Source organism: Notolepis coatsorum (assembly GCF_963971535.1).
Source record: "Notolepis coatsorum genome assembly, chromosome: 11".
Lineage (NCBI taxonomy): Eukaryota > Metazoa > Chordata > Actinopteri > Aulopiformes > Paralepididae > Notolepis > Notolepis coatsorum.
The window spans coordinates 11,398,784-11,424,360 of NC_140175.1; the positions used below are offsets into that span (position 1 = coordinate 11,398,784).

The window sequence follows — 25,577 nt, forward strand, 5'->3', positions numbered from 1 at the left end:
TGTGACTGCAACTTGTTCCTGTTTGCGGACGACTCAGCCCTGCTGGTCTCTGACAAGAACAAATTACAGGTTGAAAAAACCCTCAGCTCAGAACTAAGCAAAATCTGCATATGGCTCGCTGATAACAAACTATCATTACACATGGGCAAAACAGAGTCCATTCTCTTCGGTTCAAATAACAAACTCAGCAAGACCGACGGCTTCTCAGTTACAGTGGGTGACAATATTGTCACAAGGAAAGAAGATATTACCTACCTGGGTTCCATCCTAGAGGCAAATCTTTCCTGTGACAAAATGGCATCCAATGTAATAAAAAAAGTCAACCAACGAACTCGTTTCTTGTACCGGATCTCCTCACTGGTAAACAAGAATACCCTGAAGACTCTAGCAGGAGCACTCATTCAAGGGTACTACGACTATGCTTGCACCTCATGGTACCAAAGCACCTCAAAGGCGCTAAAAACAAAATTACAAACATCTCAAAACAAACTGGTCAGACTACTGCTTGACCTTACTCCTAGAACCCACCTCACCCCTGCCCACTTTGACAACCTAGGATGGCTTAGAGTAGACGACAGAGTACAGCAACTTGCAATGGGCCTGGTCTACAAGATACACTACACGACCAAGGTACCCATGTACATGACTAAATACTTCCCAAAGGTCAGTGAATACCACGATCACAACACCAGAGGGAGCTCCACAAATCATGTTAAACCCAGATTCGGCTCAAACAAGGGACTAAACACGTTTCGCAATTATGCCACATCAATGTGGAACGCCCTACCCAAAGCTGTAAAGGAATGTGAATCACTACCCACTTTCAAAAACACTCTCAAAAAACACCTAAGGGAGACTGCAACTCGAAACTGGCCCCTGTAAATGTCCGAACACAACCCCCGCCAACACCCCCCCCCCCACTCCTACCCCCCCCCCCCCCCCCCCCCCCCAACCACCTCCAATGTACAGTCCCACCCCCACCTACCCAATCCAATGTACAGTTTCTACGCCTAATGTATATACTCTTTTCTTTCTGGACTCTTTTTGTATCACAAATACAGTACTGTAATTGCAAATCTGGTATGTCATAAATGTATAGATGTAGCAGTACTGTCTATCTGTATGTCATGTATGTCATATATGTTACGATGAATTGGAAATGGGGGACCCTGGTGGAAACAAGACGAAAGTCTTTCTCTGGTCTGCATCCCCTTAACAATTGTATGTATTGAGCTGTACTGCACTGTACCCATTCTGCAATCTGTTAATAAAGTTTTCATTCATTCATTCATTCATTCATTCATGTATGTCATATATGTTACGATGAATTGGAAATGGGGGACCCTGGTGGAAACAAGACGAAAGTCTTTCTCTGGTCTGCATCCCCTTAACAATTGTATGTATTGAGCTGTACTGCACTGTACCCATTCTGCAATCTGTTAATAAAGTTTTCATTCATTCATTCATTCAAGAGTGCCTAAGCTTAACCGGTGATAGAAACAGGCGTCACACGATTGGCGCACATGTCACATGACCAGAAACGTCAGTGGCCAATCAGAGAGCGTCTCCGCAAACATAGGCAACGGGAAAAAAATCACGCGGGGGAGCGCGCTACCTCCTCTTTCATTACACGAATTTGAACGAGAGCAACAGCGTGTCCGGTGTTTGATTCTTCATGCAGGTAAAAGAATGGGGACAATTCTGTTTTCGTTTGGTTGCCACTGTTATTGCTTTGTACATGTTGCTTGCAGTGTTCGATGCCAATTGACATGCTAAGTTCAATGTAAATGCGAGTTGCAGTGCAGTATGCATTGAAAATGGGGGACCCTGATGTAAACAAGACACACGTCTTTCTCTGGTCTGCATCCCCTTAACAATTGTGCCGTACTGTATCGCACCCATTCTGCAATCTGCTAAATAAAGTTTTCATTCATTCAACATGTTGATGTTCGCTAGCGAGCGTCGTGCAGGCATCACGTGACCAGTTCGAGCCGAATATTTATTGTTTTCTTTGTTGTAAATGCAAAATAGGGGAGAATAATTTACTGTTTTCTTATTAAATATACTTGTCCTATGACTATGGGGTACAAATAGTCATTTCCGAGCAACATTGTTTCGGCTCAAACAAGGGACTAAACACGTTTCACAATTATGCCACAATAATGTGGAAGACCTAGCCCCATTTAGTGACTGATGCATCGAGTGAACACGCGCCCAGTCCCTTGCTCCTCCATTGGAAAATCCCTATAGACCACTACACTTCCGCGTTACATTGAAATCGGGGAGGAGATAGCGGGGGGGATTGATTGATTGATTGAAAACTTTATTAACAGATTGCAGAATGGGTACAATACAGTACAGCTCAATACACACAATTGTTAAGGGGATGCAGACCAGAGAAAGACTTTCGTCTTGTTTACACCAGGGTCCCCCATTTTCAATTCATCAGGACATATATGACATACATGACATACAGATAGTCAGTACTGCTACATCTATACATTTATGACATACCAGATTTGCAAATACAGTATTGTTTGTGATACAGAAGGAGTCAAGAAAAGGGAGTATATACATTTGACGTAGAAACTGTACATTGGAGGAGGTTGGGTGGGGGGGGTTGGGTACACTGGGATATTGACAACCATACTGGGTAATTTACATTGGAGGTGGTTGGGGGGGGGGGGCACACTGTATAAGCAAGCAAAACTGTACATTGAGGGGGGGGGGAGACTCTGTACAAACAAACAAAATTGTACATTGGACTATTGACAACCATACTAGGTAAATGACTGTACATTGGAGGGGGTTGGGTTAGGATATTTACAGGGGCCAGTGTTGAATTGCAGTCTCCCGTAGGTGTCTCTTGAGAGAGGTTTTGAAAGTGGGTAGTGATCCACATTCCTTTACAGCTTTGGGTAGGGCGTTCCACATTGATGTGGCATAATTGCGAAACGTGTTTAGTCCCTTATTTGAGCCGAATCTGGGTTTAACATGATTTGTGGAGCTCCCTCTGGTGTTGTGATCGTGGTATTCACTGACCTTTGGGAAGTATTTTGCCATGTACATGGGTACCTTGGTCGTGTAGTGTATCTTGTAGACCAGGCCCATTGCAAGTTGCTGTACTCTGTCATCTACTCTAAGCCATCCTAGGTTGTCAAAGTGGGCAGGGGTGAGGTGGGTTCTAGGAGTAAGGTCAAGCAGTAGTCTGACCAGTTTGTTTTGAGATGTTTGTAATTTTGTTTTTAGCGCCTTTGAGGTGCTTTGGTACCATGAGGTGCAAGCATAGTCGTAGTACCCCTGAATGAGTGCTCCTGCCAGAGTCTTCAGGGTATTCTTGTTTACCAGAGAGGAGATCCGGTACAAGAATCGAGTTCGTTGGTTGACTTTTTTTATTACATTGGATGCCATTTTGTCACAGGAGAGATTAGCCTCTAGGATGGAACCCAGGTAGGTAATTTCATCTTTCCTTGTGACAATAGGCCTAACAAAAATAATGGTTGGTTTCAGGTTGCCGACCGACCCTGCCGATTTAGGTGCGACCCAATATATTTTATGAGTTTTAAAAAAAAATTATATATTAAAAAAAAAAAATAAAAAAAATCTGTTTTTTTTTTTTTTTTTTTTTTTTAGAATAAAGTTTCATAGAAATCTTAGTCAAACATTTAGTATTATGGATATTAAACATGCTGGCAGAGTACATGCATCCATGTTGTTGTGAACATTTTAATTAAATAAAGAAATTCCCTATCCATAGTCGCCGTGGGAAAGAATAAAATAAAAAAATAAAATAAAATAAATTCCCTACCTACCCATGGCCAAACTGACAACCAACCTGAAACCAACTATTATTTTTGTTAGGCCATATTGTCACCCACTGTAACTGAGAAGCCGTCGGTCTTGCTGAGTTTGTTATTTGAACCGAAGAGAATGGACTCTGTTTTGCCCATGTGTAATGATAGTTTGTTATCAGCGAGCCATATGCAGATTCTGCCTAGTTCCGAGCTGAGGGTTTTTTCAACCTGTAACTTGTTCTTGTCAGAGACCAGCAGGGCTGAGTCGTCCGCAAACAGGAACAAGTTGCAGTCACAAGCTGACGACATGTCATTTGCATAAATTAGGAACAGTAGCGGTCCTAGTATGCTTCCTTGTGGAACACCACAGCTCACTGTGAGGGGGGGGGATAGGGTACCGTTTACCTCCACCATCTGTTCCCTCCCCTCAAGGTAGGATTGCATCCAGCTCACTGATAGACTATCAAAACCAATTGCTTTTAGCTTGTCAATCAGAATGGAGTGATTGACCGTGTCAAAGGCCTTTTGTAGGTCCAGCATGACCATGCCGCAGTATTTGCCTGCGTCCACCTCTTGTTTGATGTGGTCATTCAAATAGAGAAGGCATGTGTCAGTGGAGTGGGATGTTCTGAAGCCTACTACAATATTGTCACCCACTGTAAGGGTGCTAGAGTCATGATCGATTCGAATAGACGTTTATGCGCCTCACTCTCCTGAACACGGCGTGACCCATAACTAATCGATCAGAACTAAATCGGCAGAGAAAAAGCCCATTTTAAAGCACCTATTCCGCATGGACATGCGCAGAGTGCCCATGGAGTCTGGACGACGCGAGATGACGCTCGAATGAATGTGGACTGTTCTATTAGAGGGGGGAGCTTCGGTGGCCAGTGTCCTTTCAGCCGAACAGGATAATGAAAAAATGATCCCACTAAATGGCCAGACGAGTCTTATGGCGACATCTACAATTACCTCATTGAGTCTCCAGGTAGACTAATGTTTATATTTAAGTGCAGCGGTCTGTAGCCACTTACATGACCATCGAAGCTCCCCCCTCTGATGGAACAGTCCACATTCACAGTCCAGCTTCAGTGATGCGTTCTTCATGGGACAGGGTTGCACGCAGTGCAGCCAAAGTTTTGTGAGCAGAAGCGAGTGCACGCACAGTGCGCACACGCACGGATGTGCACACGCACGCACGCATGAATGCGCTGCACTCGCCGACGCGCTATAAGTACCCACAGGGGGCGAAATTGGAGCCCGCCAAGCGCCATTGGCGGTCAGTTTTTACGTTTGGCGAGTGCCAGTGAGAGGTCTGCCCGCCGTGTGGCGGGTACCAAATAGTCATGTAAAAATAAAAAATCTGCAGTGTGTTTTGGTTTTATGACAGTCGCAGTTTTTGGCAACCCCGTCTCTCACGGCTCGTCATCTGGTTGGCTTGTTTACCAACGTGACATCCGCTACACGCTCTTCTTCTGCTCAGCGTTTCCGTTAGCCGGTAATTACCGGTATTTGACCGGCAAAATCTGTTGAAGTCCGACATATTTAATCTCTCCGGTCATAGTGTCCGGTGAAAATAGTTCCCTCTGGGCACAGTTTGATTATTTGAATTGTATTTGGATGGGCTGGAGTTGGGTGGCCTATGCGATGAACGAAACAATCATTGCGTTTGTTGTCGTTGCTTCGCTCAGCGAGAGCTTGCTGCTGGATTTGCGGAAGGCATGCAGCTGCAGACCCACAGAACCCACCAGCTTTGCTGGCACAGTGCAGTCCCCAGACCTGGAAAGCTGCTCTGCGGGTCTGCAGCTGGATGCTTCTTGCAAACTAACTGCGGCCGGCTCGCGCTGATAACAGCTTTCATTGTTGGACCGGCTGCTTGGTGGAGCAACGATGAAACGAATGTAATGAATCGTTCGTCGCATGGGCTATTTAATTTTGGCCTGTTTTGGTACGGTTCGGGTGGTCAAGTTGTGCTTGGAGGGAGTTGTTTTCACCGGACATTATGACCAGCACCAAGTCGTTGGGAGGTGGAGATATACATCACGCAAACCCACGATAATGTTGCCGTCTCTCTCTGCAAAATTTCTCAGTTCTTCGCTTGATATAATTAATACAAATGTCCAATATAACGGAATTCGTTAGCTCATAAAAATGTGATTATAACAGACTGCTGTTTAGTGTCGGACCGACTGCCCACATACGCGGTCTATTTTATTTCAAGTCAGCAGCAGCACGGAGTATCGAGGGACTTATTTTATTTGGAATATATTAATGACTGTATACGCAAAAGTAGCCTAGTTTTATTTAAGTAATAATATTATAAATCTACATGCCTTGAGGATGACATTCTTTATATAGCCTGCCTATCAATTGTTTTAAAGCTCAATAAACTATGACCGGAATTAATCTCATTTGTCCGGTAGATTGAAATCTTGCAGGTCACGGAGACCGGCAACAATTTTTTCTAACGGAAACCCTGCGTTCTGCTCTGTAGGGAGCTCAGCTAACGTTACGCCCACCTAGCTAACGCTGAGTAGCCAACGTTAGCGAAATGTAATAACGTTAAATAACATTAATCACTGATACAGTATGTGGAACCATATTAAAGGAGTAAGCCGGCCGCTAAAAAGACAACTCACCGCAGAAGAAGTGGCAGTGAGAGTGAGCCGCTCATTAGCTCACGTTAGCTCTATATGTCCCAGTAAACTAAATAGTTCACTGAGGCGTTGTCTTAAAGGGGAACTATCTTATAAATGGCCTTTTGAGTGTTTAGCATTGTTTCCTAGCTATGTGAACTTATATTAATATGATCTATGTCTCAAAATTCTCATATTGGCGCATTCTTCCAATTCTCCTCTGACAATATTCACCCTCACTGAACTGAGTCATCTGAAAATGTGATGATTTGTGATGTCAGAAAGACACCGCTGCATGTTAATGTTGAGATACAAGATGAGCTGCACACAGTGGCTGGACCTGGAGCCCAGGCTCAAAACGGCTCGAGATCTTGAGGTAGAAAAATGCTGTTTTTGAGGACTTGATTAGAAATACAAAACAATGAATAAAAAAATATATATATATTACAGAGGTGTTCCATAGACTCACAGGAATTGTGTAAAAGTGCCCAAATAGTGAAAGAAATAGTAAAATAGTTCCCCTTTAAGTAACGTTATATAGCGGGCTAGCAGTAGCTACAGATAGCTCCTGATATCAATGTCTTATAACATTGATTCCGTATTCTAGCTGAGGGCATGCTGAATGTGATTTGACCAAAGCACAGTAACGTTATACCAATAGGGTCCAGCTGCAGCGCCGGAGAATCCTTGCATGCTGAATGTAGAGCAGGGGTCAGCAACCTTTTTGACATGGAGTGCCTGTTTGAAATATAGTTGTAACTAGTGTGCCTCAACAATATTCCATGCATCGTACATTTTTTTTCTCTCATAATCAGGTATTTTTTATGAAAATTTTTACATTATTACATCGTTATTGTTATTATTAACAATATTATTATGATGGTTGTATCAACCCTAAATCTGAGTGGGGGGGGGGGGAATGCAATGCAGACAAACAGCTGCATACAGTGCGACCATTTCACTCACATTTGCCCATTCATTTTTGGACACATCACACACCGGTGTGTGTACTGTACATGTGCTGTCATAGCTCCACCTACAGGCCTAATGGAGAACACCAGGAGAACACCAGGATGTGAATGGAGGGTGAATGTGAGGTATATCGTGTAAATAAGTTTTGATTGATCGCAAGACTACACTGTAAAAAAAAAAATAATAATAAGTTACCAAAACTTAAAAATATTGAGTTCAGTTACTGTGCATTAAGGTTTTCAGTTTTCAATCCATAATAAGTTAACAACATTTATGATACAATTTATAAAGATATCCCATTCGATCTATGGGATCCAATACAGTTACTTGTAGTCAAGGAGTAGGTGGACACATTTGTTGCATTATTATCCATGGGATATTGATTATAATGGTCATATTACCTTTTAAATTAAGATTATGTACCAGGTGAGGCTACAAAAATCTCCCAAGTATCCATTTACTCTTGAATATGATTTGCATGTTGTCCTAGCTTGTTACCTATCAAAGAAGCTCTGAAACATGCATATAGGCCTTATGGTTCAGGACTCAGGAACTATCGTGATTAATTTGGGGCATGTAATTTTGGACAGGGGGCCTGAAAAATATGCTTGGTAGTAGGGATGTCTGATATTATCTGCCGATATCGGCAGGCAGTAAAATGTGATATCGGAAAATGTCGGTATCGGTAAAAAAAAACAATACTTTTTTTTTTTTTTTTTTTAACATTTATTTAACGTTTATTTACCCAGGCAAGCAAGTGAGAACCAATTCTTATTTTATTTATTGTCAAAAGTATGCATGTTGGTTTAATTCAACAACAAGAGATATGTAATGTTAATTTTTACTTTTTTAATGATCATATTTTGCACAGATAATGCTTACATTTAGAAAGCCTTTTGAATGCATCCAGTGAAATTATTAGTTACCTGAAATTATTCCGTTTTTTTGGGGGGAAACCCTGCATATATCGGTATCGGTTGATATTGGTATCGGTATCGGAAATTAAGAGTTGGACAATATCGGAATATCGGTATCGGTAAAAAAGCCAATATCGAGCATCCCTACTTGGTAGTGTTATAAATGGGTGATAGCACACATTTGGAGGCAACTGCTGCATTGCTGCTATTGTATACCTTCCCAAACATCACTATGAAAGTTAGTCCCCCAAGATGGTACCGACCAACCCTACTGGCTCTCGGCCTAATACCACCAAAATCACACATTGGCCCATGCCTACTAGACGCAAACTCGCAAAGGATATCAGTTGTCCAGCTGCTTTTGTATGTTGTAGTGTTGTCACGATACCAACATTCTGACTTCGATACCGATGGGAAAGGTAATGGAATATATTATTAGATGACAGAACATGGACAATTCTTTAATTAATTGTAATTTTAATTAATATTTTGACGCTGTTGAAACGTAAATGATAAAACCCACACACTCACTACTATCAGCTGCACCATCCACACACTCATCGACGGCTGCCCGTTTCGGTTGTGTGATAGTAAAGGGTTAACCTTCTGTCATTGAATAAACTAGGGGTGTAACGGTACACAACCACGGTTCGGTACGTACAGGGACCGAAACTAAAGCCGTTTTTACCTTTGGCGCATGACACTTAGAGGGCTGCCCGCCGTGTGGCGTGTAGACGTGTAGTTCATAACTTCATAACGATACTCTTGTGCGAGTACAGATTATAGCCGCTCGTCTTTTTTTTCTCCGCCGCGAGATCGTTAAAAAACTACAAGTCCCACATCGCACTCAAGTCAACGGTCCAATCACAGTAGAGTGACGTAACTGGTTTCATGAGAAAAAAAGCAAATGACCAATCGGAAGCTATCATTTGGCTTGTTTACTTCCATCTGCTCTAGTCTATATCGGACCTCCAAGAGCTAACGTTACTGTTTAAACAATGACCCAGTCAACTATTCACTTTTAGTTTAATACATGACGAGGCATTGTCTAACAGTATCTAGCTGGCTAGCTACTGATAGCTGCTGATATCAACAAATGCTCCAGCAATAGTCTACTCGAGTGCATAATACCTCCGGTCCCTCGTTAGCTAGCTTAGCTAGCTCACGTTGATCCATCTGTCCCAGTAAACTAAATTGTCTTAACGTTATCTACCGGGCTAGCAGTAGCTACAGATAGCTCCTGATATCAATGTCTTATAACATTGATTGAATGCGTATTCTAGCTGAGGGCATGTTGAATGTGATTTGACAAAAGAACGGTAACGTTATAAATAGGTCCAGCTGCATCGCCGGAGAATCCTTGCATGCTGAATGTAGGGTCTAGCTGAATATAGGGTCTAGCTGCAGGGCCGGAGAATCCTTGCTGGAGCTGGAGGCTACTCAAGTATACACACAGACAGTGGAGCTGTTTGCAGATAGCAAGCATTTTGACTTATTGCGTGGTGGCGATGTCTCGCAGATAATACAACTACAAGTATGATTATATAATATATATATATATTTTTTTTTTATATAAAATATATATATATATTTTTAATCAAAAAAAATTTGGCAGGTAAGAAATATGCTTGGCGGGTAGACTCTTCCCATCTACCCGCCACTGGCCGGTGAGTCAAAGTTAATTTCGCTCCCTGGGTACGTACCTCGGTTTTGAAGTCACGGTTCGGTACGGGTTTTCGGTACAGTGGGGGAAAGTTTGTCTTTCCATGTTCCACTCAGGGGTGATGTAGTGTGCAGTAACTAATTGTACTTGTAGGGTTGTCAACGAATATTCTATATTGAAATTAATAATCGACTTGTAAAGAAATAATAATTATATTAGATTGTGGAAGAAAACAGCCCCCGGTGGGCAGTTGTTAGTGATACATACCGTTTGTTCGGTACACAGCTGTTTGGTACGGTACACACTGACGCAGTTCGGTACGGATACGTGTACCTTTACACCCCTAGAATAAACTGAACTCGTCTTCCGGGTCTCAATACTGGAAGAATGTGTGCACATTCCTGCTTTGAGACGATAATCTGAAACTACCCCTAAAACTGGAAAGGATTTAATTTTTTATCTACTTTTTCTCCCATTTTCTATTTTTCTCCCGTCCCCAATTTCGTATTGTCCAATTCTACCCTCCCCTGTCTCGAACGCTGTTAGGCCATGCCTCCCACAAGCCGGCTGCAATGTGGACGAAGCCTTGCATCACGTGTCCCCTCCGGTACTCGAGGAAGCAGCCGTTGCATCTTTTCACCTGCACAGCGCGATCTTTCAGCGACGAGGGTCTGTGTGGGAGAGACACGCCGCCCTCGTCGCTTCCTCCTGATTCTACTGCGCAGGCGCACCAACCGACCTGTAGGAGTCGCTGTCCACAACGTCCAATCCCCACCCACCAGCTTCCCGCCCCCCTAATACTGCCAATTGTATTAGTATGAACGACCGGCCAAGCTGGTAGCAAGTTAGCAACGCCGAGAGCTGGGCTCGAACCCAGCGTATCCTGCGTTGGTGGCGAGCGCCTTGCCCACTGCGCCACCTAGCCACCCAAACTGGAAAGGATTTAAAAGCAACATGTAATAATAAGCCTAATTGTAAATGTAGCTGCTCAAACAAACGTTTTGTGTAACTTTTTCTACATCTTTGTGTGTGTCCAGGCTGTGCTCTTTAGCCCGTCATGCCAAGCAGGAGATAGAAGTGGACTCCACCGCCCTGAAGAATAAAAGCATCGAACCAGACCCTGTCACCAGTGAAGAGGAGGACATGGACACCGAGCCTGTAGTTGGTGAGCCTTCATTTGTTTGTTTTTCCCACAGCTCCGTAGGGCTGGGCGATATGGCCTCTAAAATGATAATCACGATATTTTGACATTTCCTCTAAAGCAGGGGTCTCAAACTCAATTTACCTGGGGGCCGCTGGAGGTAGAGTCTGGGTGAGGCTGGGCCGCATCAAATATTCCACACAAAAAGGGGTTCAAGTATTTTTTTTTTAATTTTTATGGAAATGTATGGTTGAAACATGCAAACGTTCAAACGCACACACACTAATAAGCATTGGAGGCTTTTAACCAGGGCCAGAGTGGGGAAATCATTCAGGCCAGGAAATATAGTGCGAAATATAGCCCCAGTCAGGCCACTTTTTAAGCAGGGGGTCTGGGGGTCCCCCACCAGGACATTTCTTGTTACAAAGACTTCATTTCCTGCATTCTGGTGCAGGAATTGTTTTATTTGTACCCTTTAACACTTTCAGCGCCACGCCTGGTTTTCCGTTTTACCGCTTGAATGCCACCATCGGCGCCAATGTTAACGTTAATATCGCCTAATCTATGTTTTAAATTATGGCTATGTGTCTAATCTGCCCATCGCATTATCAAAGACTATTTTCCAGTCAGTGCTGTGAAGACAGATTGTTTTTTTATCGCGTCGTTGCCGTTTCAGAGCAGTTAGAAAAGCCCCCGTTTTGATATAAAAAACAGCTCATTCTGGAGCATTCTATGAAAATCGTCTTTTAGTGGAATATTCCACAACGTTGATATTCGTCGGCCTTTTTATGAATCGTTTTCAAATAAACGCTAGATGATCAATATTATACGTGCACGCACGCACATTACGGCCGCGCACTGATAATCGCCTCGTTGATTTCCTCTCGGACTTTTACAGTGAAACCGAAAGAAGACATTTCACAAAACAGCTTATAACTTCATCAAACTTACTCTGATTATCCTACCACTGATAACATAGAGTCCTTACCTGACATCAGATGGTATCCAACTGGTATATTCCAATTCCTGATCACCATTCGAAAAAATCGATACGTGTATGGATCCAACGCGATACAGTAGAACTCCATGATCCGCGGGGATCTGAGGCTCCAGAATGAACTCTAGTAACCCCGGCTGGATCAGTGAACTGGAAAATGTGGAGTACCGGATTTTTTTCCCCATTCATTTTCATTGAGTCCATTCCAAAATCACTTATGTCATCTGGGAGACGACAGGGGGCGCTTTTTTCCACAGTGATCGTCGGCGCCCCTCGGCTATACTCGGGTAGGCTCGGGTGATGCAATAATTTTTCAGATCGCAAAAAAAAAAAAAAAAAAAAATCAGAGAAATCTTGTGAGTGGCTAGCAACCACCTATAAAAAAACACGAGAAATCTCGTGAGTGGCACTGAAAGAGTTAAATGCCAGTGTTTGTGATGACATGACTGCAAAAAAAAAATAAAACTTTTTTTGGGAAATCTTTTTTTATTTTTATTTATTTTTGGCAATCATCTGGGGGGCCGCAAAATATCATCCAGCGGGCCGCGAGTTTGAGACCCCTGCTCTAAAGCACTTAAAAATGCTTGATTTAACCCTTTGAAATACACGGTTTAAAATAGTCCCTGCAACATATGTCCGTCTGCATTAAACCATGAAGTTGCTTTCAAAAATAATTTAATTAAACGTTTCTAAAAATCTAAGAGTAGTCTACTGACCCACTAATACAGAATTTTTTTTTATTAACATCTAAGACTATATTAAAAACTCTTGGGTGCCTAAGACTTTTGCACAGTACTGTTTTCTATCCACTTTAGCCAAAAATACACACACACACTACTGTGAGAAAATAATAATCATCTAACCGAGGAATGGTCCGCCTATACTTTTAATATATAGTAATATAAAATCACGGGAGACTTGATGGCTTAGACTTATGATTTTTATTATCAGCAATGTTATAACATCCTACTGGTAAACAAAACACTGAGGTGTGTGTGCATCATCATCATATATATATATTTACTTTTTAATTGCATGAAACACTATGAAGTATTCTCTTATGCCCCCCCCCCCCTGTCAGTGTAGCTGGGGCTCCGTGACGTCATATTCAACGTGACACGCGGAGAATTTCAACGCTAGCTATCAAGCTACTGTGTGAATCCAGTGCCTTATTAGCTCATTTACGCTAGCTGCAATGCTAACTGTTAGAACGTTGAGGCTACTACCAGTTCATCCACCTCGGCGCCTCCATATTCCATTGCCGTTTCTGAATAAAACACGTCGTAGGACTAACGTTTAAACTCGCTAAACTCTCCACTTCTCTCACGCTCTCGTATCCCCGTTCTCTTGTTTCCTCCAAACAAACCTGTGGCACCGCCTCTCCGTCTCTGGGTGTGTGCGTAAGTTGGGGCGAGTGTGTGTATTTGAAGATGTAACGTTTTGTAATGTTGTTGTTCGCTGGAGCCACGTCATCCAAAACGGCACACCCCGGTCTGAGAGTGGACACAAGAGACGGAGAAGTCCTTTTGTATTTTAATTAGGATTTGTTGTTGAACGAGAGATCTCTCAAAATGATGGGAGTGTTTCAGAGTGGTTTTCATCAAGTTTGTAAGGCTGGATGAACGGTGAGTAATTGAGTGAGTGATTTCCATCCAGGTTGTAAAAGGCTGGATGAAATAGTGAGATATTGAGTGAGTGGTATTCTGCAACAGATGAGCAGAACATACAATAATTAACAGAGGTACATACTTACTAATCATAACCTGAACACACACAACTAAAGATGCTATCTAGCATATTAGCATTGGCCGCATGGACCAAACATAACGCAAGTAATTGGCAGAATGCAATGGCATCCAGAATACACACAACTGAAGAGATGCTATAGCATTATTAGCATTAGCATAGCTCAATTAGCAGCATGGATCAACACAACGTAGCAAACCAAATCATAGTCGCACATGCATGTCACAGCATCTCAACACACAAGGCAGGCTACATATGACATGTATCTATCATAACCATATGTATTTGTAGGCTATTGGTGACTTACTTATTTCATGAACGCACTCTCTCACTGGGAAAGCAGACAGCAATGGAACACATGGGCGGCAAGATGGCCGCTGTATTTAAACCCATTAGGACCCCTGGGCGAGATGCCCCACTATAAATACTAGGACCCCTGGGCCATCAAAGAAGTGCCTGCATGGAAATAATAATACACAGCATAACAAATAGTGGGGAATTTACAACTGTGTGTGTGCATTTTCTTTCTTTGAGAGGGAGAGACGAGAGAGTAGAGTGCTGCGCCAAAGTAAGTCTCATCTCAACCGTGGCGGCTTATAAACTGATGTGAGGGATTGTGAGAAACATCACGATGTCCACGTGTATCGTTTATGAACTGTACCCGATATTTATTTAATATCGTCATATCGTCCACCCCTAAGCTCAGCCGAGGGCATCAAACGGCCAAATTCAGGTCAAGCAGAACATTGCTGTCACTCATCATCTGACGTTCATATACTTGGATTCATATAATGGATAATAATTACGATTATGATTTCATACTGATCCAGCCGATCAACGTATGTAGTATTCAAAACGAATGCTGTTGCTGGCGATCAGAGCAAAAAAAAAACGACCCCCCCCCCCCCTTTGATGCATTCATGATGAAACATAATACCTATTATATACCTTTTTGATTTGGAAACGGTAGCGTGTCCAGGCGAGCAACGCGAACGCCTTTAGCAAAATTCACATATCGCTCAATAACGCAGCTTCCAGGAATTAGCCAGGATCACTCTGAAACTATACAATATTCAACACGGGATAACACGCAAACCTATACATGAAAACATTTACTATTTTTTTTACATGTTGGATGAGAGATAGTGACTGTCAAATGAGTATAGTATTGTCTCCATAGCTATATAGATATAGCCCTACAAACATTGTGACGCGCAGTGAAAATCCCTTATATTTTAAAGCGTGGTCCATTGAATACAAGGATGGATAAAACGGCTGGCTCTGAAAGTGTTAAGTGTGAGGCTCCAAAATAAATCTTAAATAAAAGGGGGTATGAAAACGTTTGAGAACCCCTGGTTTAGACAGATTGATTTATGACGTGATGTCATCTGCGGTCCGGTACCGGATGGAAGAGGTTAATGAGCCACGCCAGTGTTGCTAGCTGAGTTTAATGAGCGATGCCACAGTGTAGCTAGCTAAGTTTGAACCGTGACACATCAGGATGTGGCCTTCCTCTTAATTCTACGACTTCTTGTGTTCTAGCAGCTGAGTTGACCCCTGTTGCAGACGAGACGCCGGCTGACTCCCTCATCCTCACCGGCAGCGAGCCGCTCCCTGAAGACATCCCCAAGACCAGCAAATCGCCCAGAGGGAAGAAGAAGATCACGGAAGATCACGGATCACTGATCACTGATGACGCACCCACTGCAGAACTTCCTCCAGACACGCCCACTGAAGACATGGCAATGGCAGCCGACACGCCTCCCGCTACAAAAAGCCCCAAGAAGGAGGAGGAGGAGGTGGATGATGTTGATTATTGGCTAGAGTCCGATCACAGCGCAGCTATGGAGGAGCCTCCCCCTACAAAAAGCGCCAAGAAGACGAAAAAAGGCAAAAAGAGCCAGATTGAGGAGATAAAAGTGAAGAAGGAGGAGGAGGCCCCTGTCACTCTTGAGGTAAAGAAAACCAGGAAGAGGAAGAGGAGGGAGCGAGACGAACAGGAGGAGGAGGCTCCTGTGACTCCAAAGAAGGAGGAGGAGGAGGAGGAGGAGAAACCCGTAACCCTGGAGACTAATAGGGGGGGGGAGAAGAAGAAACTAGGAGGACGGGAGGAGGAGGCAGCGCATCATTCCGGAGCACCAGCAGAGATCACCTTTGTGATCCCAGTCTCAGACAACGAGTCCGACGAGGAAGGTGAGAGAACCTCTAGTAGGCCTGTAGTAGGAGTTTAACTCATTGACTGCCAATAACGAGTATATTCGTTTTTGGTGCCCATGCGTTGAACGCCAAAAACGAGTATATTCGTTTTATGTTTTACATACTAGACTAGGCTTGGGCGGTATAATTTTTTGCATACGGTCATACCTTGCTGACATCACACCCCGGTAGGGCTGCAACTAACGATTATTTTGGTAGTCGACTAATCTGTCTATTTTTTGGATTAGTCGACTAATTTCAGCGTATAACGGAGGCTGAAATTAGACCAATGTGACTCACAAACTCACGACCATAGTACACAACTACACATACAGACGCACAAAATTTAATCTGCATCGATTAACTGATAATCAAAACCCAGCTTAAGCCGTTAAACCCCTGTAGTGAATTACCTGAGCCAATACGCACACACACAGTCGAGGTTTACCAAACATACACTCCCGGCATTCATAACTCGGACAATTATATTATTATTAATGTAACTGAGGGGTTACAAAACCCTGACTGTATTAAAGATTGTGATATATTAAACCACTACTAGTTATGTACTTTAATTACTGGCCAAACAGTACATCAAATATTGATGGTGAACACCCACACAAGAATACGGCATTGACACATAAATTATATTGGAGGGTTATTTATTATTATTAAGCAACGTTAGGTTACAGATTGAGAATTAGGCTCGCGCTTGTATGGCGAAGAACATACGCAAAGTCAGTCAAGAGCATAAGTCAATGAGAATAGTAGGAATACTATGATGGGTCTAAGCTGACGCCACCTGTGGTATAGCAATTATATGGGCCACACCGGTACCAACTGGAGACACTGGGTTCCCTCCGGGGTGTAAGGCCGGGAGGGGTAGAGGAATGTTCGGGTACACAGTCTGAGTCAACGAGGAATAAAGAGGCTCCAGATACAGGAGCCAGTGCATGTACTCCCTTGATCAGCAGACAAAGCAATAGTTGTAATCCAATATGCTCGATAGCATTGACGACAGCTAGCCAGCCCCTTCCAAGAGGCGGGCCCGAGTGGTGATCCTCACAAGGTTAAATCCCAAACGACAGTGGAATCAACGGTGCTCTTCTCCGGTGGTCACGGTCCCAAAGCAATATAATCCAACCAGAAATGGTTCTGCAATCGCCGGTGTAGATTCTCCTGTGTACATATCCAACGGTTCTCGCCTAGAACTCCTCGGGTGTGGGCACGGATTTAGACCGCACAGCCTGGATAAGTGCACTAGCTAAATACACGACGAACCGATGGTAATGCTGGTCACTGAAGAACTGTAGCCGCACGATACACAATAAATGATCGACTATTACTTCACATTAGATTAAGTCGAACTCAACGTTACTGCGTTAAACTCTGACACTTTAACATTCTATTCGCACGCGGTTCTCAATGCTCTATTTAGATGCAAGGTTTCTCACTTCACTGCACGTTGACTCGTGGTGAAGGTATTAAGGTTTCGGTAAGACTACTGCTGTTTACACCTGCGCCGTATTTATACGTAAGGTGAATATCTAGTCCCAACCTCAGTTCTTGTCTCGTATTACTACGCAGACTCTGGGCATGTACTGACATGCCCGGAGTTGCCTTTGAACTTGCCGTTGGGGGCTTGGTCGTTGGCGCCTGGGGCCGCTGTCCAATAGGAGAGCGAATATTACTCTGGTCTGTACGCAGGTAAAGGGATATTCCGTGTATATAAAAGTATATCAAACGATACATATATATATTCAGTTTAATCTGGCCCTTCACAACAATTAACGTCCCGCATTCGAAGAAAATATATCCGGACCATCATACGTTCATCTTCCATATGCTTAACCATAACATAACTTGTAACTTACCCAAACAACGTCTTCCCGGGTCCACATTCACGCACAAATCCGTACTCTCAAAACTTTAGAAAAACGTTTCGATACACGAATCCACAATCATCCGATGTCTGGAAGTGGACACATGGTCCATTCGACCTTAATAAACGGACGGCCATCTGCTGAGCTCTGACTGAGAGAGGGAAAGACAGACTGCCCTGCCCTCTGCTGGCGCGTGCTGTGCACTACAACCAATGCCGTCCCTGTTAACTCCGTGTCAGTGTATAATGGAAAGAAACGCATCCGTGATTTGGCACACAGTCTGTGACGTCACGGTATTGAAAATCATACAGACGGGATTTCGAAATACCCTGGTATACCTTAATACCGTCATACCGCCCAAGCCTATACTAGACACTCTCGCGCACATTGTGTATGGTCCTGGTAACCCAACTGAAATAAATTATGATCGAATTAGCACACACACACGACAGTGGCTCGGGAGGTAGAGCAGTCGTCTGGCAATCCGGAGGTTCCCGGTTTGATTCCCGCTCCTCCCGGGCAGCGTGTCGATGTGTCCTTGAGCAAGACACTTAACCCCTAATTGCTCCCGATGAGCAGGTTGGCACCTTGCATGGTTGCCTCTGCCGTCGGTGTGTGAATGTGAGTGAATGGGTAAAAATGTGAGTAACAAATTGTAAAGCGCTTTGGATAAAAGCGCTATATAAAAAAGCAGCCATTTACCATTTACACATCCCTTCTCCAACTAACGTTATTTATTTAAATTGTCCCTGTTCAGACTCAGACACTTCAGATGAAGAGTGGATGGGGTTTGGCGGATCTACTGACCAAGGTAATGTAACTGTAAGAATTCAGGCACAATGTTCTATTTTACCGAACCCCATCCTAACATGCCTTTGTGATCCCAGCCTCAGACGACGAGTCCGACAAGGAAGGGGAGGGAACCTCTAGTAGGCCTGTCACGACGAATGGGGAGGAGAAGAAGAAGAAGGAAAAAAAGAAGAAACGGGGAGGACAGGAGGAGGAGGTGGCACAGCATCCTGGAGCACCAGCAGAGGGCGACGAGGAGACAGAGGAGAATCTGGAGATTACAGGTAGAAAGATGAATATCACTGAGCGACGCCACAGTGCTGCTAGCTGACTTTAATGAGCGACGCCACAGTGTTGCTAGCTGACTTTAATGAGCGACGCCACAGTGTTGCTAGCTGAGTTTAATGAGCGACGCCACAGTGCTGCTAGCTGAGTTTAATGAGCGACGCCACAGTGCTGCTAGCTGAGTTTAATGAGCGACGCCACAGTGCTGCTAGCTGAGTTTAATGAGCGACGCCACAGTGCTGCTAGCTGAGTTTAATGAGCGACGCCACAGTGCTGCTAGCTGAGTTTAATGAGCGACGCCACAGTGTTGCTAGCTGAGTTTAATGAGCGACGCCACAGTGTTGCTAGCTGAGTTTAATGAGCGACGCCACAGTGCTGCTAGCTGAGTTTAATGAGCCACGCCACAGTGCTGCTAGCTGAGTTTAATGAGCGACGCCACAGTGTTGCTAGCTGAGTTTAATGAGCGACGCCACAGTGTTGCTAGCTGAGTTTAATGAGCGACGCCACAGTGTTGCTAGCTGAGTTTAATGAGCGACGCCACAGTGCTGCTAGCTGAGTTTAATGAGCCACGCCACAGTGTTGCTAGCTGAGTTTAACTCATTGACTGCCAAAAACAAGTATATTCGTTTTATGTATTATAATTTTTTACGATACTAGACACTCTCGCGCACCTTGTGTATGGTCGTTGTAACTGAGGGGTACAATTCCCTGACTGTATTACTAGATATGATACTTACTACCACTACCTTTGTACTTAATATTCGGCCACCCAGTACACGGCATAAATATATTATCATGAACACTCTCACGTAGATGAAACGGATCCAACACAAATGTACGAATTAGAAACAGGTCTTTATTTCCTACACAGCGATGGTGTGTAGAATAAGCACTTAATCACTTAATTACATTTATGAATTGAAATAGTATGCACTTTTATGGCAAGGAGTATTCGTCGGTATATCAATAGATAATGTCCAATCTCTGAAGGCGCAGGTGGTAAATATACGACCTGGAATAGTTAAGGAACAACAGCAATGATACTTTAATGATTATAGGCTGGATACACTAGAGGGGGTTAATCCGGTCGCTTGTAAGCCGACAGGAGTAGGAGGGGGGGGGGGGGGGGTAGAATCCAGCTGCCTCGTCCGGCCAAGGGTATCCCAGGAGAACCCACTGTAGTGCCGTTCAATGCGCCGGCGATCCTTGGACCACAGATGAAAGCAGGTGGACTCTTTGTGGGCCGGCTCTCTCCGGTCCACGGGGGAGAGATGTGGAGAGACCTCGTCTTGCAGAGCGTCTCCTCACCTTGCGTCCTCTCCAGGGGGGGGGTTCCAACACACGGTAGTGTCGGGGGTCTTTATCCATAGAATAATCAAAGTATCCAAAGCATAATCCGTGCCTGGGAAGGCGGGCTGTCGTCGGTAGAATAATCCGGTATACAGGTCCACTCGCTCGTCGGCTCTGGGGCTCCTCGGGTGCAGCTTCACATAGGGTCAACCACCCTGGGTAAGCAGCCAGTTCTCTGCCCGAAACGATGGGGTACTGACTACGGTAGTATTCTCACCGCACGAAGCACTATATATTAACAGACTATTATTAGCTTAATAGACTACGTCCAACTCGACGATATAGTGCCAAATATGACTATTCAAATATTAATATACACGATGTCTCAATACCGATGGTAGGCCGAACTTGGCCTTACTCCCACACGTGGCATCGCGGGGAGGCTTTACGTCTGTGACTCTATTGGAGGGTAAGAAACTGGACTGAAAAGAAAGTCCTACTTTAGTAGCGCAGTATATATATGCACTATGAACAAATAGTCCCATTAGTGGTGCGGTAGCCAAATTCCTACGCGGAACTAGGACTTGTTCGTACATGTCGAGCGGTACGTTTGAACTGGGTCTGAGGGGTATGGCAGCCTGGCACCAAGGTCTCGACCAATAGTAGAATGGAGACTATTATGGGATGTTCAGTAGGCTAGAATGGATATTCAATGCATATTGTACAAGGAATATACAAGGGATATCAGGGAATATTAGAGAATATACAAATACAATTAAATATATATATATAAATAAATATATATATTCGGTTTAATCTGGCCCTTCACAACAGCCACCCCCTGAATAGGTCCCAGACCTAATCAGTTAAACGGAGACAGATTAATCGCGTTGTCTATTTACACATAAGGGTTTGCTGTAGGGGTCAGTCAACTTCACAAAGTCATAGGGTTGTAGGGTCATGGTCATCATCGATTGTGTCTCGGAGTCGAGGCAGTTCTATGAGCCTTGCCACGGGACGGGTGTAAGTGCGACCCTGGACGAGCACTTCAGCTGCTCGGACCTTGCCGTCGGCACCGGTGATCACTTTGCTTACGTGGCCGGCCGGCCACATAGCTCTGGGCAGTGATTGATCAATAATCATGACGACTGTTCCTTCTGTCAAATTGTCTCTCTCCTTTACCCACTTCTGGCGGGTCTGTAGAGACGGTAGGTAGTGCAGTAGGAAACTGTTCCAAAACTTGTCGGCTAATACTTGGCTGTACCTCCACATTCGTCGGCCGTTCGCTTCTTCAGGCCGGTACATTGTCTGGGGTAATGCAGGATCTAGCCGCCCCATCAGGAGTGTGTTGGGGGTAACTGGGTCGATATCCGCCACATCACTGGAGACATATCCGAGGGGCTTCGAGTTAAGTACTCCCTCAATCTCCGTGAGGACTCTTTCTGCTCCTGCGTGATGTACATCCTCATCGTATTTCTTTATAATCAGCTCTGTGACCTTGTGTCGGCTGTTCAATACGATCGGGTATTTAATGTCATCCGGTAGATTGGGGGCTCTGCGTAGGCGACCACCCACTCTGATGAGGGTGTGAGCGTCGCTCTCGGGGGCCAGGTGAATTAATCTGCTGTCGGATGGGACGGGCTTTCCTCCCTGTAGACAGGTCAATTCATCGGGGAACGAGTCTCTCTGGGCTCGCTGCAGTAGAAGCAATTCTGCTTCCTCGTAGTTAGCTGCTGACATATCAGCGGGGGACTTGCACTCCGGGTGGTACCGCAGGAATGTTCTTTGTTGTGCACTCTCTATGGACGTGCAATCGTTTATGTTAGGGTCGGTGGAGGCTACGGTGCTCAATCCACAGAACACAGACTTCTTAATTTCCACCTCCTCTGGACTTGCTTCCCTCGGGATAGGCATGGGCCACTGTCCTTCCGGGAGTCTTAGGAATGCGGGGCCGTCACTGTAGACATTGCGACGGGTGAGGTCATCCAGGGGCATCCCCCGGGTGATGACGTCAGCTGGGTTCTGTTTTGTATCAACGTAGCGCCACTCTGTTTCTCCGGTTAACTCTTCGGTTAAGTCTTGAATCTCGGTGACTCTGACTCCCACGAAGACTTTGTACTTGCATGAGTCCGATTTGATCCAGGCGAGTACCGTCGTGGAATCTGACCACAGGATTGTTCCAGACACCGGTATGGTGAGCTCACGTTGGATGAGCGTGGCTAGGTGCGCTCCGGCTAGGGCTGCGCAGAGCTCTAGACGTGGGATAGATTGTTGCTTGCGTGGGGCTATTCTCGAGCGGGCGAGGACAAATGCTGTGTAGATCTCTCCCCCCTGGTCTTGGGCCCGCAAGTAGGCTACTGATCCGTATGCGACCTCTGAGGCGTCACTGAAGACGTGTAAGTCCATTTTACATGTCTCTGGCCTCACCGTGGGTGGGAAGTAGCTTCGGCGCATATTAACGCCTGGGAGTGAGTGGAGCTCCATCTCCCACTCTCTCCAGGTGGATGCAAGGTGTGCGGGAATGGGGTCGTCCCAGCCCTGGTCCTTGTCCCACAATGCTCGTACAATAATTTTTGCCCTGGTGGTGTACGGTAGAATACATCCTAGCGGGTCATATTGTCGGGCGAGTGTTGTGTACACACTCCGTCTGGTGGTCGGCGCCGCCGCCGGCCTTCCCTGCTCCGTAGTCAGGGGCTTGTGTCTGTAGTGAAGCGAATCTGTTTTGAATCGCCACACCAATCCCAGGGTCATCTCCTGGGCTTCTCCCGGGATTGTAGCCATCCAGGTCTCGCTGCTGGCTGCCTTGTCCTCGGAGGAGAGGCTGCGCAGTACTTGCGGATCGCTGCTGGCCCACTGCCTGAGATCAAAGCCGCCTTTGATCAATGAGGCGCGGAGTTTAATCAGGAGAGCCTCGGCTTCTTCCTGGGTTGAAAGGCTTTGTAGACAGTTGTCTACGTAGAAGCTGTTCTTTACGCTGTGTCGGACCTCTTCGTCCGCTGCTGGGTCCTCTGCTACATGTTTCTGTAGTGCAAATGTCGCACAGCAGGGGCTGCACGTCGTTCCGAAGGGGAGGACTTCCCATTGGTAGATGGCTGGGTGCTCATCTCCTGGCTTCTCTCTCCATAGGAACCGTAACAGGGGCTTGTCCGCCTCTACTAATCTCACCTGCAGGAACATTCCTTTAATGTCCCCGCTGATGGCCACCTTTTCCTGGCGGAAGCGGAGTAGAACGCCGAGTAGGGAGGGGCCGAGTGTGGGACCGGGCAGTAACTCTTTATTCAGATTTTGGGATCCGATCTGGTAGCTGCAGTTAAATACTATGCGGTCTTTACCGTTGTGATGGACCTTGTGGTGGGGCACGTACCACGATTCAGTGGTCTGGTCAGCCTCTTTAATGTCCATCTTTGTGACGTGTCCCGCTGTGATGAGCTTCTCAATCTCAGCGCGGTATACACTCTTGGGCGGGGTTCTTGGCTAAGCGCCGCTCCGTGTTCAGCAGGTACCGTTCTATGGCGTCTGTCTTGGCGTGGAAAGTAGGCATTCCTTCTCGCCGCAGGAGTGGCGTGGCGTATCTCAACACGCCGTTGACCGGGACTCTCTTGGTCCCTGTCTCGAGGAGGTGAATGGCGTAAATGTCATCTTTAGAGCGAATGTCTTTCTTTCCATTCTTAAAGGGCATTTGTTCCAAGCTCCATAGCCGCTCTACGTGTTGCAGGAGTGCGGTTTCTCCCTCTGTGACTCGGGAGTGGAGACATCTAGTGGCTGTACTTCGGTTGAGAGATTTGGCGAGCGGGCCTTGGAGAGTCCATCCCAAACGGGTCTCGACTGCTGCAGGACAGCCTCGGGGTCCGGTATGAACCCGGTCTATCGGGACAATGAGGTCTGCATGGTCGGAGCCTATCAACAGGGTCGGCATAGCATTGTCTATGAGCGGGATCGGTAACTTGCGCAGATGTGCATATTTCTCCATCAGCTTGGCGACGGGGTATGTGTACCGCGACAGTCCTATTTCTTGGCTGGTGAAAGCGTCTGCAATCTGGTACCGTCGCTCAGGCTGGCCGCTTGCTGCGATAGAGAATGAGACATTCTCGCCCTTTATCGTCTTCAAATCTCGTCTTATTGTCCGAATTGTCATTTGGGTTTCGCTTCCCCGCAGCCCTAGCTGGGCCGCAGCGGAGGCGAGCAGCAGGGTCTTCTCTGACCCGTCATCGAGGACGGCGTAAGTGTCCAGGACTTTATTCTGGTGGCTTAGTGTCACACGCACTACTTTTAGGAGTACTCGGGCTCCACTGCTGCTGGCGGGATCGATGTACATGACGCTCGCTTTGCGGCTGGATGGTGCAGGTGAAGGGCGCCGTCTGTTACTGTCGTGAAGTATGTCCAGATGGGCTCCATCGCACTTGGTGCACCTTTTCTTTAAGCGGCATTCGGCTGCCATGTGTGAGCGCGCACAGCGAAAACAGCGCTTGTTGGACTTTATCCATTGACCTGCTTCCTCCGCGTTCAGCTTGGGGAAGGAGTCACATTGCGCTAGCCAGTGTTCTTTCTCACAGTAGGGGCACACTATCTTCCACTTCTCCATTCTGGAGGGGGTACTGTGGCTCCTGCCGCTCGGTACTGACTCCGATTGGTGCATCACAGTCACCGATCTTCTTCCATCATTTAGTCGTCTGGTTCCTTCTCTGGAGCCAGGGGTGCTCCGTCCGAATGTATCTAGCCGTAGGCTGCTGACTTCTCTCGCCAGGAAGTCTGCTAGATCGAGGAGGTTCGGTTCGGGGCCATTCGGGTCTCTGTGGTCCCTCTGCCGCCTAAAGCGCTCCTGACGAGCGGGCGGCAGCTTCTCCAGGATCCTTTCCACATTTGAGTTGGCGTAAAGTTCATACTTCCCCTTCTCTCTTTGCGCTCCCAACATCCCTACCAGGGACTGCACTCTGAAGGACAGGTCGTCCAGTGCTCGATTGTCTATTGCTGGGGGTAAGCGGTCGATGTGTCGGATCTCCTGGATCACGTAATCCCATATGCGCCCATACCTCTGGTCCAATGCTACCAGCGCTGCTGTGTATGGGGTGGTGGAAGTCGCGTAGGCGAGCGCTATATTATGTGCGCGGGGCACCTTTAAGTGCTGCAGTAGGATGGCGTATTTGTGGCGTTCATCCAATACATCCACCAACATGGTCTCCAGACACATGCGGAGTTCTGTATACTGGGCCCGGTTCTCTTGGGTGAAGTCGGGTACCATAGGCGTGCCAATGTATGATGCTGACTGTG

General features: G+C 45.7%; 2 protein-coding genes across 2 annotated transcripts in view; one reads left to right on the forward strand and one right to left on the reverse strand.

Moving 5' to 3' along the window:
- The window catches only part of LOC311236692 (torsin-1A-like), a 92,965-nt gene that overhangs the window by 18,938 nt on the left and 48,450 nt on the right, over positions 1-25,577 (reverse strand). The window lies entirely within an intron of this gene.
- Positions 1,650-16,097, forward strand: LOC311236435 (uncharacterized protein; the record flags this gene model as incomplete). The annotated part of the gene is made up of 3 exons (XM_084324113.1): positions 1,650-1,681; positions 11,020-11,147; positions 15,409-16,097. The coding sequence occupies exons 2-3, from the start codon at positions 11,126-11,128 to the stop codon at positions 16,095-16,097; spliced, it is 711 nt and encodes a 236-aa protein (XP_084180239.1). The 5' UTR covers positions 1,650-1,681; positions 11,020-11,125.